The sequence below is a fragment of the Pocillopora verrucosa genome, chromosome 2 (genome assembly GCF_036669915.1).
Source record: "Pocillopora verrucosa isolate sample1 chromosome 2, ASM3666991v2, whole genome shotgun sequence".
Taxonomy (NCBI): Eukaryota; Metazoa; Cnidaria; class Anthozoa; order Scleractinia; family Pocilloporidae; genus Pocillopora; species Pocillopora verrucosa.
This window is the reverse complement of record NC_089313.1, coordinates 544,595-557,220: the sequence shown is the minus strand read 5'-3', so window position 1 is coordinate 557,220 and position 12,626 is coordinate 544,595. Positions and strand designations below refer to the sequence as shown.

At 37.3% G+C, this 12,626-nt stretch overlaps 2 protein-coding genes across 4 annotated transcripts; one reads left to right on the top strand and one right to left on the bottom strand.

Moving 5' to 3' along the window:
* The first annotated feature begins 94 nt into the window (after window positions 1–94).
* LOC131782526 (protein dispatched homolog 1-like) lies at window positions 95–7,744 on the top strand. Of its 3 annotated transcripts, XM_059099263.2 has the most exons (5): window positions 95–200; window positions 272–341; window positions 3,060–3,192; window positions 3,723–6,366; window positions 6,775–7,744. In XM_059099263.2, exons 2-5 carry the CDS (start codon window positions 328–330, stop codon window positions 7,110–7,112), a joined length of 3,129 nt encoding a protein of 1,042 aa, XP_058955246.2. In that variant the 5' UTR covers window positions 95–200; window positions 272–327; the 3' UTR covers window positions 7,113–7,744. The 3 variants fall into 3 exon arrangements, with proteins under 3 accessions (XP_058955246.2, XP_058955247.2, XP_058955245.2); XM_059099264.2 differs by lacking the exons at window positions 95–200; window positions 272–341 and adding an exon at window positions 1,021–1,149; XM_059099262.2 differs by lacking the exons at window positions 95–200; window positions 272–341 and adding an exon at window positions 1,627–2,056.
* A 647-nt stretch (window positions 7,745–8,391) lies between these two features.
* On the bottom strand, window positions 8,392–12,179 carry LOC131782527 (CDP-diacylglycerol--inositol 3-phosphatidyltransferase-like). Its single transcript, XM_059099266.2, has 7 exons — window positions 12,057–12,179; window positions 11,770–11,904; window positions 11,241–11,280; window positions 10,997–11,110; window positions 10,758–10,839; window positions 10,107–10,188; window positions 8,392–9,640 (listed from the first exon to the last, which is right to left on the bottom strand). Exons 1-7 carry the CDS (start codon window positions 12,094–12,096, stop codon window positions 9,480–9,482), a joined length of 654 nt encoding a protein of 217 aa, XP_058955249.2. The 5' UTR covers window positions 12,097–12,179; the 3' UTR covers window positions 8,392–9,479.
* Between the last annotated feature and the right edge of the window lie 447 nt (window positions 12,180–12,626).

Below are 12,626 nucleotides of genomic sequence, written 5' to 3'. Positions count from 1 at the left end.
TGTTGAGCTGTTCTCGGGAGACCGACGGAAGTTGAGCCTAAAATGCCAGGCACATATTACAAACAAATCAAACAATAAAAAGGCATTCATTTACATGCACAGTTCAGTCAGTTGCGTTCCTCGGCTGGTTACCAAATTAAAAAAGGAAGTATAAAACATGAGTGATAGAAAGTCCAGTATTCAGAATTATCCGCGGAGAGGTAAGAGGAATGGTATGAACACGTTCGTATGCATTTAAGACGAGAAATTTTATATTTTTACTTATTCCTAGGAATGGACGACAAAAAATTATAGTACAAAGAAAGTACAAAGCGACGAAACATAGAGATGTCATTTGCCAGGTGTGTTTAATGAAATTTGAATTTGCACTCTTCTCCTTCTCAAAAATACACTTACAAAAACAAACAAAAAAACAAACATCAGTTTTACATGGGTTTGGAAGAAACACTGGACGATTTTTGTGATTCTCAGTGAAAAAAATGTTTAAAAAAAAAACATAATAATTCGCTCAATATACTTCGCTTCAATTATTATTAATGACTGTAATTTACTGGGATTAAAGGATTATTGCAACTTATGAATTTCAGTGGATTCGGTTGGACGAACAATAAAACAAACTCTATGCCAGACTCTTTGATCTATCGTGATAACAGCATTTCAGAAAGAGATTTCGAAAACAAAGTTTGTAAGTTAATTACTCCATGAGCTAACATCTTCTAAGACGGGTAACTGAGTTATCAGTTTGTGAAACTATGACAGTTTCAAGTCCTGAACAGGCTAAATAAATGATCAACCGCTATAAGGAAAGTGGTAACTAGAACTTTTAGGTTCATCTTTGGTCAACAGCCAGAAGTCCGGTTTTTCTCTCTCTTTTCATCTTTGTCTTATTTATTGCTGAGAAACTTGAAGCAGCCACTTGTCATTTCATACGTGACAGTTTTCAAATATGTCATTGCATCATTGTTTCCAGAATGTGATTGCACAATATGTATGTTAATTAGTTGACAGATAGCTTAGTAGCAACAATACCAATGGAACGAAAAAAAGAATTGAACACCAACGTTTTGGTTTTCTTCCAAGTTCTTTTCGTATGCTGCGTAACGTGCTTCTCGTCGAGTGACGCTTCAAATCTGCTATATCTCTCAGTTAGTAAGTACTCCATAATTGGTCAACTTAGCAATTCTTAACTCCTGTCTACGGTCGCGCTCAGAAGTCCCTGCATTCACCGGGGCACGCGAAAAAAATGAAACAACAGGCTATTGTTATGCTACATGAATGTTTCTCATTTCCGGCCAAAGAGAAAAGTTTTTTATTTTCAGCGAGGTGTACAAGGTCGTTTACTTAATATTGTTTCATATCGATACTCTATTTAGCAGGTTGTGCTTTTAGAAGTGAACCCAGAAACGACTTTAAGAAATTCCTTGATTTTCAAGCAATGTTTTACAGCATACTATATTTATTTGTCTTCATTCAACTTTCGCTCGGTTATTATGTTTGCTTTTTGTGAAATTTCTTTTAATGCATAGGGGAAGCTATTTTAAAAATAAAATAAAAATTATTCAGTCAGGATAAAAAAGTGAACTCAAGACATGTAACGATGACCCTGAATTGAGATTTATAGCTTCGAAGAACAACTGCACATTAAAATTCACATAAACAAAAAGAGTTGGGCAAATTACACAGGAAACCATCGTTAACGACAATTAGTTGTATAGGGAGAGCGCAGGTGTTCTTAACGTCATATGAGTTTTATTTGAACGAGGAATAAGGATTTTCACTGCCCGGCTGCATTTCATTTCACTCCAAATGTTATGCTCATTGTCGGTCATTAACATTTTTAATTGTGTGGGAACACAAGTGTCACCAATGCATCGAGAAAGTCAACAATTCTTAGCTCTACGCGATGATAGGTAACTAGAAATAATTGCATCTGCGCCTGGACACGATATTTCAATTACCGACCAGTGCATGGGATTCGCCGAAGAGGCATCTTTTGAACTTATATCCGACAGGAAAAAATGACCGGCATAACTTGTCAGAGGAATACCCAAGTCAGGTAGATAATACATTAACAATTTTTGTTCTAGATTCAGTCGTTATCGGAAAATGTACCATTTTGGGCTGAGGAAAATTCCATGTTGACATAATTTCGATGAGGATTCCGACTTTGAGAGGGAAAACTCTTATGCAAAACGTAATCACGAAAAATTCCCAGCTTTTCATCGTGTTAGGTGATAAAATATTCAAACTACGCATAATAGAAAGCTTGAGCGAAAATATCAGTGAAGTCTTGAATGTACCAAGCATTTGTTTATACGACAAATGAATAAAAATTGAACCATATTTTAAAGTTCTGTGTGTGAAAGGCACAAATGTGCACCTGTAAAACTCTAAATTTAATATTTAAAATATCCCATGTCCCAGAACAATCTTCTTTCGATAAAAAAAGAATCGATTTTAATTTAAAATAAAAAACCATTGAGATATGCGCTGAATTGACGGCATTGAATTTCGCCCTAAACAGTTAAAGCAAATAACGAAATAGTATGCAGTTCGGTATGAAGAATAAACTTCTTAATTACAAGTGTAGTCAAAAATCATTAGGGTAATTTTAAGAAGAGGTTTCTATGCTTATGTAACAAAGTAAAACTGGTCTGGTCTAAGACTTTTTGACAAATGTAGTCATTCAATGGAAAAAAAGGCACATGCATCCCAGGTTGCGAAGCTTTGAATATACAGATCTAGAAAAGTAGAATATTCGAGAATTTTGCGATGTACTCGATCTAAGGTGTTTTGTTTATTTTATTTAAGTCAATTTTATTTTTTCTTTATCTAAACGCCTCGTACTGCAAACAGGAAAATCAAAAAACAAAACGCTGTGCAATTATTAGATGTTATTTCGGGTTTTTACCTCGGTCAGACATTTCAAAAGACGAGCGATCCGTTAAGATCATCTTTGCCACAAAACCCTATCGTGCCTCGAAAACATTATGATTATCCACAGAAAAGCGTTAATTTAATGTACGACTTCTGATGACTCAATTGCATTTACTTTGTAGATTTACAAAGCATGACACCATAGCAGTATGCCTGGCTATATTCCTTCCGTTGACTGCCATAGTACTTACAATGGTGTCAATTCTGCCAGCATTAGGGGCTCCACCGTTGCCTGACTTCTCAAATCCTGTCAAGGTATGGTGCATTATTGATTCGTGGCCCCACGCATGCGCGGTGTACTTGGCGGCCATTCAGGCTGGAAGAGATAGAACCCTGATGCATCACTTAAAGATGGAACCGCAGACCATCCTATTAATTCCGCGCCATATGTCTCGATAATTATGCTTGATCAAAACAACTGGTGGAGTTTCAAAGCAGTTGACATCGATCGAAAAATATACACACAAACAATACTAATCTTGAAAAAAAATGGTATTCTTCGCTTGAACAAGTGGAATCTTCTACACATGTATTCCACGGGAAATTCCGCCCTGGGTCACAAAGATCAAGGATGGTATCTGAACAATTACGCACCTACTCCTCCCCTGACCCAACAAAAGTCAACTGATAACAAGTTAAGGTTAATGTTGGTTTATGGGAAGGGGTAGGTATGCAGTTGCTCAGATACTAACATTGATGTAAATAAATGCCCGCAGTTAATCCATGACTCGCTCTAGAAGACACGAATGTACATATAACACCCTTCTTGGTTTTAATGATTTCAGGGCTTTGAGCCAAGAGGCACAGTTTTAAGTGATCAGATTGTGACCCTGGGAAACTACCATCGGGCACTCCGCTCTCGCACTCTTTTTACGCAGATATCCAACACCTCACAATCCTACAGCGAGGCCAACTCTGGTTCCATCCAACGGCGCAGGCGACGATCGGCGCAACAGACTCCTAGTACTCCATTCCCTCTCCTTTCTAGAATCGACGATGACGTAATATTTGTTTTTGAGGCTACTGACTCCAGTCAGAGCATGTTTGAAGCAACTAAACTGAAGGCCGCCTGTTCCATTGAGAATGAAATTCTAAGTTCTAGTTCCCATTTCTCTCAATACTGCTCTCGTATTCGTGATACAGAATCTGGTCAAACACGATGTTTCCCAAACCCATCTCTTGGAAATTACGTAGCCCTACTGAATAACCGCACAACATGTCGAGACATAACTGATCAGGATGTTTCATACGTCAAGAATTTGTTACTTCACTGCCACCCTTACTTTGTGAAACAAACTTTAAAGGAGGACTGTGCCACTTCCAACTGTGAGGGCGTCCCGGCTAATTGCACTAAATACAACGCTGTGTATAACATTTTCCAGTTTCTAACAGACAATGAGATGAGTCCATCCAATGGCATGTTTCTGAAATATACTACATCATTCCCAGCATTGTACTCATATGACTATGATAGTTTATACAAAGAACATTTAAAAGATGGAATTCCCGAAAAAGAAGGGGTAAAATTAGCATCTTTCAAGTTCTCCAGCTATAAGTTAGACCAATTCAGTAAGAAGCTTCTTGCTGAAGTCATATTCCCTGCTCTTGCTATGATTTTTGTTTTTCTTATTATGTGGGTTTTCTTGGGTTCTTTCATTCTCACTTTCACTGGCCTTTTTTGCATTATTTATGCAATTGGTCTTTCATATTTTCTTTACACAATGGTCTTCAAAATAGACTTCTTTCCATTTCTGAACGTTACCACGCTGGTGTTTTTGGTGGGCATTGGAGCAGATGATGCTTTTGTGTACTACGACATATGGAGACAGACACTTGCTGCTAACCCTTGTGCAAACATCATGCAGCTGACATTGAAGACCTTGCGTTATGCTGCCCTCTCCATGCTTGTCACAAGCTTGACAACAGCATCAGCATTTTTCGCAGGAGTATCTTCCTCCATCACCGCCATTAGGTTGTTTGGACTGTTTGCTGGTACATCCATCTTGACAAATTACCTGCTGATGATAACATATTTCCCAGCTGTTGTGGCTTTGCATGAGAAGTGGGTGTTGAAGTACGTAGATGGACATTCAAGCTTGGAGGGGGTCCCAGCGGAATCAAGTGATCCCGAGAAGACTGACTCGGTTCAGAATGCACCTGTAGCACAGGATATGTCACAAAGTATCGCCGCTAAATTAGAGGAAAATAGTGGTGTCAAAGAAAAGAAACGAAGCTTTTGTTTTTTGCAAGTCATAGACTTTCCATGTTCTTCGTTAATATCAGCCACAAGTTTTTTCAAAACAATCAGCTCAAAAATGTTCGAAGATTGGTTGCCAAAAGCAGTGATCAAGTTACGTTATGTATGGATTACCCTGTTAGTGTGTCTTACAGCTGGATTTCTGTGCGTTAATTTTGTTAAACCAGGTCTGCGGCCACCAGACTCCAAGGATTTCCAAATGTTTGCTTCATCGCATCCATTGGAAAACTATTACTTAAACTATAAAAGCTACTTCAGATTTGAACAAAAAAATCGAGGCATGTGGGTAGAATTACTCTGGGGAATAAAACCTGAAGATAATGGTAATAAATTCAACCCAGATGACAAAGGAACTCTTCAAATGGATGAAAACTTTGATAAATCGAGTCTTTTCAGTCCATCAGGCCAAAGTTTCCTTCGTTCCTTGTGTCAGTCCATCGGAGAACAATCTTTTTTCATGGCATTCAGCTCACAGGGTCAGCAGTGCCCCTTCGAAAAATTTATTGAAACTTGTACCTCTCCAGGCACAGGATGTTGTGGGGTCAATGCTTCTTTTCCATTTCCAGCTCATATCGCAGAGAAATGTGTGAGAGAAACTTCTACCTATAATGACACAGGTGTTTTGTTTGATGAACAGGGAAAAATAGTTGGTTTTCATTTGGAAATACTCACAGATCAATCATTTACCACCAGCTTTACCGTTATGGACGACTTCTGGAAGAAAGTGAAATCTTGGTTTGACAAAGAAATGGCTGAAGCTCCAACAGGACTGAAGAATGGGTGGTTAGGATTCTGGAACCTCGATTTCTTCGCTCTTCAGATTGGATTGTCTGAAGGAACGTTTTCTTCGCTGGGAATCTCAGTTGCTGTGTCATTTACAGTCATGCTGCTTACAACCCTCAACATCTTAATCAGCATCTACGCAATCATTACCATCATTGGAATTATTTCCATAACCATTGGGTGTCTTGTGCTGGCTGGCTGGCAATTGAATATTTTAGAGTCCATTGTGGTGTCAGTTGCAGTGGGTCTGTCCATTGACTTCACAATGCATTATGGTGTGGCTTACGGACTTGCACCAGACAAAAGTCAGAGAAATAGCAGGGTGCGTTACTCTTTGAAGCACATTGGATCTGCCATAACAATGGCCGCTCTTACAACGTTTTTCACAGGTAGGGGAATTTATAATTTTAATAAATTAATTATTAGCAAAAATTACGCGATTTCCTTGGAATTTTCACTGGATGATGGAAGCATTGCGGTCTGGTTAGAAGCTTGTCCGACTAGATAGGAAAATTCCGTCATTAATTTTCAACTTCTACTTAGACTGTGAGATATATATATATACATGTCACAGAGACTCCTAACTTTTCTTTTGATAGATTCTTACGTTTATTCCAATTGGGTTCAACCAATACTTAATCTCGATGTTGACAAATGGTTAGCTTCGACATTCAAAACATTCGAAAAAGTCTGTCTTAATGAAATATTGTTTGCTTTAAAAGCCTGCAATGTTCTTTTGATTGAGGTATACTTGAGCAATAATTGATTGCTAATGTCATCACTTTGTTTCCATGCAGGTTTGATGATGATGCCAGCTACAGTCTTGGCATACTATCAGCTTGGACAATTCTTGATGCTGGTTATGGTCTTTAGCTGGCTCTATTCCACGTTTGGCTTCCTGTCAATCTGCTCAATGGTTGGCCCAAAGAACAATTTTGGACAGTTAAGCATCACTCGTATCTTCAGGAAGTGTGGACTTTACAGAACCGAACCAGTGCGCAAAATCGAAATTAATACAAGTAAAACCATAAATAACGAGGTTATAAACTTGAATGAGAATGTCCCCGAAAAGCCGCCACCAGAGAGGCATGATGACGTCACCTCCCCCTTGCCTGAAAATCCAGATTGTGCGTAGTTTCTCACACAAGAAACATTGCTTGAAAAAAAACCATTCAATTTTAACTTTTATTTTACTCGTCACAAAACATTACGAGAGTAAGCAAATAGTATCCTTAAAAACGCCAATTCTGGATGAGATTACGACGAAAACTTGTATCAAGTAATTTAAGAATTTTTGGACCTATTGTAAATACTTATATCTGAGTTTTCATTGGGACGAATGACAAGTGACGGTCGCATATCAAACTAAAAAGAACAACGTTTATTTCGATTCACTTTTGGTCATTTGTTTGCTCGTTCTCTTTGCCAATCATCTACGAGTGATAAGTCTGCTGTATCATTGCCAGTAAATGTAACTATCACAACCCGCGCCTATAGGATAAAATGAGGATGCCTGTTTGATTTTCCAATAAAATGGAACACAGTTTGCTTCTAGCAGCTTCTCACAAGTATTCAAGAATTAGTCTCCATGTTACCGTGCGTCTGTTTAGTTTTATATAAAAAGCTCAGTTATGCACGCATTCTGATTGGTTCTCACTTATGATCTATTGGAGGACAGACGCATAGATGACGTCATCATTAAAACTTTTAAAAATTCTTTATTATATAAAACAAATAGATTCCAAGTTGCCGTGCGTCTGTTCAGTAATAGATCACAGAGGACGTCAAAATGTGATAAGAACATCAGTGATTCACTCGGCTGCGCCTCGTGTGCCACTTTTTTGTTCTTACCACATTTTGACGTCATCTGTGATCTATTACTGAACAGACTGTGAACTTGGAATCTATTTCTTAAATAGATCAAAGATGACGACAATTTGTGGTTAGAAGAAAAAAGTGGCACACAAGGCGCAGCGGAGAGAAAACAGTGAAATGAAACGTTCTTGTCACATTTTGACGTCTTTTGTGGTCTACTACTGAACTGACCCACGGCGATATGGAATTTGTTTGCTTTATGTAATAAAGAACCAAAAACTTTTGATGGTGTCGTCATTTATGCGTCTGTCCTTCACTAGCGAGTCCAGGTAAGAACCAATCAAAGTGCGTGCGTGTTCCCTGTTGCCAAACGCAGTACCCAGTCTCCTTGCGATGAGTAATGAAGGGTGCAGGTTTGAATCTCAAAAAGATTCAAAAGCTCGGGTCTTTTCTCTGCTCAACAGCAACGAAGAAAAAAAATTAAGTTCCTTTGTCTGTTGAATAACCTGTCTAAAAGTCACGTTTATAGTTTAAATGGCTCTCGTTGAAGGATTGTATAACAACACGCATATTGTCTGTTTCTGGCGTGTCTAACATAGCACTACACTGTGAACTTTATACTAAAGGGATAACGACAGATAAAGGTACAATTTCCGCACATTGATTATACATTATAGATAATTTCATACAAAAAGCGGCTGCCACTTCTGTTGTAGGGAGGTATGCCCCTCTGGATGACGTCTCGTATAGATGGCGTCTTGTCCTCAGAGTCTCGTAAAGACCATTCTCGCCTTAGTGCTTAGTGTTTTTGGTTCTAGAAATGTCACCAACGAGCTAATATGATCATTATCATTAATTCACTCATATGACATAGAGCTAGCTACCTACATCAGTGATTACCATTGTCCTAAATCATAACTTCTACATTACTTAAAATTGAAAAATTGTATCATTTTTGGCTAAATATACACATTCACTTGCCATACACAGGTTTTCACCAGACTATAGAATGGTGACATATATAACCTTAATTAACAATCTGACTGTCACTAGGTTTCTTGTACCACACATATTTACAGGAATTACACTCAAGAACTTTTCTTCACCCACAGCATTGAAGAACCATTTCAAAGTTTTAAATAAATGCATATTAGACAATTTAAGTGTATAAATTATCTTTTAAAATGATACATTTTGATGTCAATTGTGCAAACTCACTATTTGTTACATATTTGCATTAAAAAGAGAGAACAAGCAAACAGGTTTGTGAATTGTATTGATGGCCAGAAAGATAATTGGGTGTTATCCCCCTCAAATAACAATCATAAATATATTGATCTTCCTTAACCCTTTAACTACCAGATCAAATTTGTAATTCTCCTTACTGTCAACAATACAATTCTCATAATATTAGCTTAGAGAATTTAGTATTGAATCAACTAATTATCCCCAAATTGATATTTTTTTATTCTCATCACTCTTATCTGGTTGATATTGTATTGATATTGTAAGGAGAAATTCTTTCTTGGTCACTCATGAGAGTTAAAGGGTTGTGTTAGTCACAAAAAGCCTTGAAAATTTAGGAAAAACTCCACACCATATAATAATCCTTTTGATTATTTTCAGCTGTGAAATAATTGCTTTAATTTTGGAGCATTTTGTGTTGTTCTCCAGTCTCCATGTCTAGTCATTTGTTTACTCTTTCTCTTTCACTCTCATCCAAGCTTGCCGTGTTGATACATGCCACAGTGAGCTGAATCACACTGATGGACTGCTTCAGTATGCAGATAGGAAGAGTCAGCCAAGCTAGAGCTACCCACAGACCAAATGTGCTGCCAGCAACAGACACTTTGACAAAAACAGTATCTCTCAGTTAGTGTGTATGCTATGATTGGTCAATTAAATGGGCTGTATTTCACTGTATGGCTTGCTGAATTTAAAAGTTTGTTTTAATTGAAATCTCCCCCCTCCATTTGACCCCAGGGTTGTAAAAAGCATCTTATTAATCTTGTTTTCTCAGTCCATATCATAAATTACTAAACTTAATTTTTTACACTCTGATTTATGGCCAGTGTGCTTTGCACCCAGGCCATGATTCCAAGTAGAAAAACTTGATCTGTAACTTACCTCAAACCTGATAAGAAAGAGGTACTGATGAATAAAAAAAACAGACCTGAACTGCTTTTTCAATGAAATAAACATTTGGTGTATAATTATCTCAAAAGCTGCCATTTCACTGTGTCAAATTTAAAAAAAGCATGTTTTCTTGAAATACAAATGTATCTGTACATGAGTACTAAAGAATTGTACTTACAGACTGGCCCACTTGTGAAATGAACCAAATACAACATACAGAAAAAGAGTTCATTACCAGCACACATGATGGACAGTACCACCTGAAAATTAGTAAATAAAGCCTAGAGTTTGAGAACTGAAATACAAAGAATTCTTCAAGTTGAACACACAGCATTAAGTTGGTTTCTCACTGGTTTCCCCAGAAAAAGACTGCCTTATTTTTTGGAAATTTACTGTGTTTCTCAAAGCATTTATCTTGTAGATGTAAGAAGGGGTTCTTCACAGCTGAGTTTGTTACTGATCTCCCTGTGACAGCTATGAGATCTCTATGAGATCGAGAGATTATTTACTGATAAACATCAGTATATATATTCTCCATACTGTTCTCTACACATTTCCAAAGGTGCTGACAAGGAGAATTTATTTTTTTTATAATATTGAGAGCTTCTTTAGGTGGTGATTATTTCCTTTTTTCTTGTGACCCTAATAGATGATTCAGGGGTGATATTGTGAGGAGAAATTAGATGCTAATCACTCTTAGAGGGTTAAAGGGTTTAACACAGTGGGAGGTTTAAATTTTGTCTTTTGGCAACACACAGGAGAACTGCCATCTTGATATTAACCCTGTGTATTCTCTGCATAAGAAGAAAAATTATCAAAAATTGGTTACCCTAGAGTGATAGTAAATCCGCAGGAAGAAGTTGCCTGATAAATCAATTTTCTTGTGACTAGCTCCTCCTTTTAATAATGAACTAACGATTGAGAAAGACGGAAAATTGTTATATTTTGAGAAAATAATTGCTCATGAAAACAACAACATCATAAGGCCAACAACAGAACATTCATCAATAATTTGTGATAATTAATGATATTAATTAGTTAATTATAATAGAAATGTAACTTTTTTACCTTTGTACATGAATCCAATGACTGGAAATATCCAAACATATCAACAATTGGAAGACAAATGTAAATCTTGGATAAAACACTGCTAACATCACAAGAAGTGCTGAGGTAACACATCTATTGAAAATGTTAACAAAAATTGGCCCTGTCAGAGATTTGAAAGGTTATTAAATTATAAAGTAAATATTCTCAAATCTCTCTTTTCCAGTCCTCATTTCAACAAAATTAACCATACAAGATACTTCACCTGTCTGTGAGCATATCTAGCATGGCACCAAACATCGTACCTAAGAAGTTAAAAAACATTTGAAAGTTTTGAGTGGAATAAAATAATAACTATTTATTAGAGACAACTAGACCATTGGAATATTTGCTACATTTCTGGAAAGAGGTGTTAAAGCTGGCCAAATCTATTAACGGAGTATCTATGTTTGAGAGCTTGCCTATCACATACCCACCCCAAATATGCATGTGTATCCCCCCCAAGATGGTAAAACGCACTGGACAGAATTAACGGTGGTGTTAATGTAACTTGCACAAGTGGGTAAGAAGACAGTGGAAACGAGGTACCTACAATTAATTTTCCCACCTAGCTATTTTGAAAAAATGTGATTCGTGATCACCATGCATTCTGCCATTTTGTTAATCACCTAAGGAAGAGGAGTCATTGGACTTTCTCCTGGTCACGCAAACTGAAAACAAGACTCTTTGCGACACATTAAAAGAGTCAAATATCCTGGCGATGGGAAATTACAGCTCTTAATGATCGAACTCACTTTGATTAAAGTATCGTGCTGCATACCCATCAAATTCATCTAACAGGACACTCAGAAGATACGAGGATGCCGCCACGACACAGTTCGTCGGCATGAAGTAGAAGGATAATATGGCTAACACGATCCGTGCATAACCTGTCAGATCAGTAAAGTACCATTTGCGATTTGAAATCTCCGAGACTGAAAACGACTCTGGTATTACAACATTATTGAAAATTCTAAACATGCTATTTCCACAATAAAACAGCTGTTACGAGGTAAAAAGTGCCAAGAAAAAAGTTACTCACCTATGATATTTGGAATAAATAGAAACACATTTTCAGCCATTGTTCGCAAAGGAAAGATCTAAAATATAGGTTAACTTGAACCAAACCTTCAACTGTACTCGGTCACGCTTTAGAACGCTTTCGGTCTGTTTTTTAGTTTCTCTAAGGGGAAGGGTAATGAGAGGCGGTCGATGTTACTGATTTAATATGACTCTTTTCAAGAAATTCAGAATTTAATTTTCTCGTCTCATTCAGAAAATAAAAAAAATGTATTTCTGGTATTTCAGTTACAAAAATAAAAAAAGGAAATAAAGAAAGATAAGCACAATGTTGTTGGGGAGGTAGGTAAGGCGAGGAATCTGGTGACGGATCGGGTAGGATTGTCAAGGTGGGCGTCACCCTAGCAACCTTTGTATTAAAAGAATAAAGGGGTAAGTTTCTAAAGAAACTGTGGTGCCTTGTCGGTGGGAGAGTATAGCAGGTAATTTAATGTTAACAACTAGGTTGAAAACGTAAATTAGCCACCGTAAAGGGTAAAAAAGCTGACGTTTCGAGCGTTAGCCCTTCCTATCGCTCTGACGAAGGGCTAAC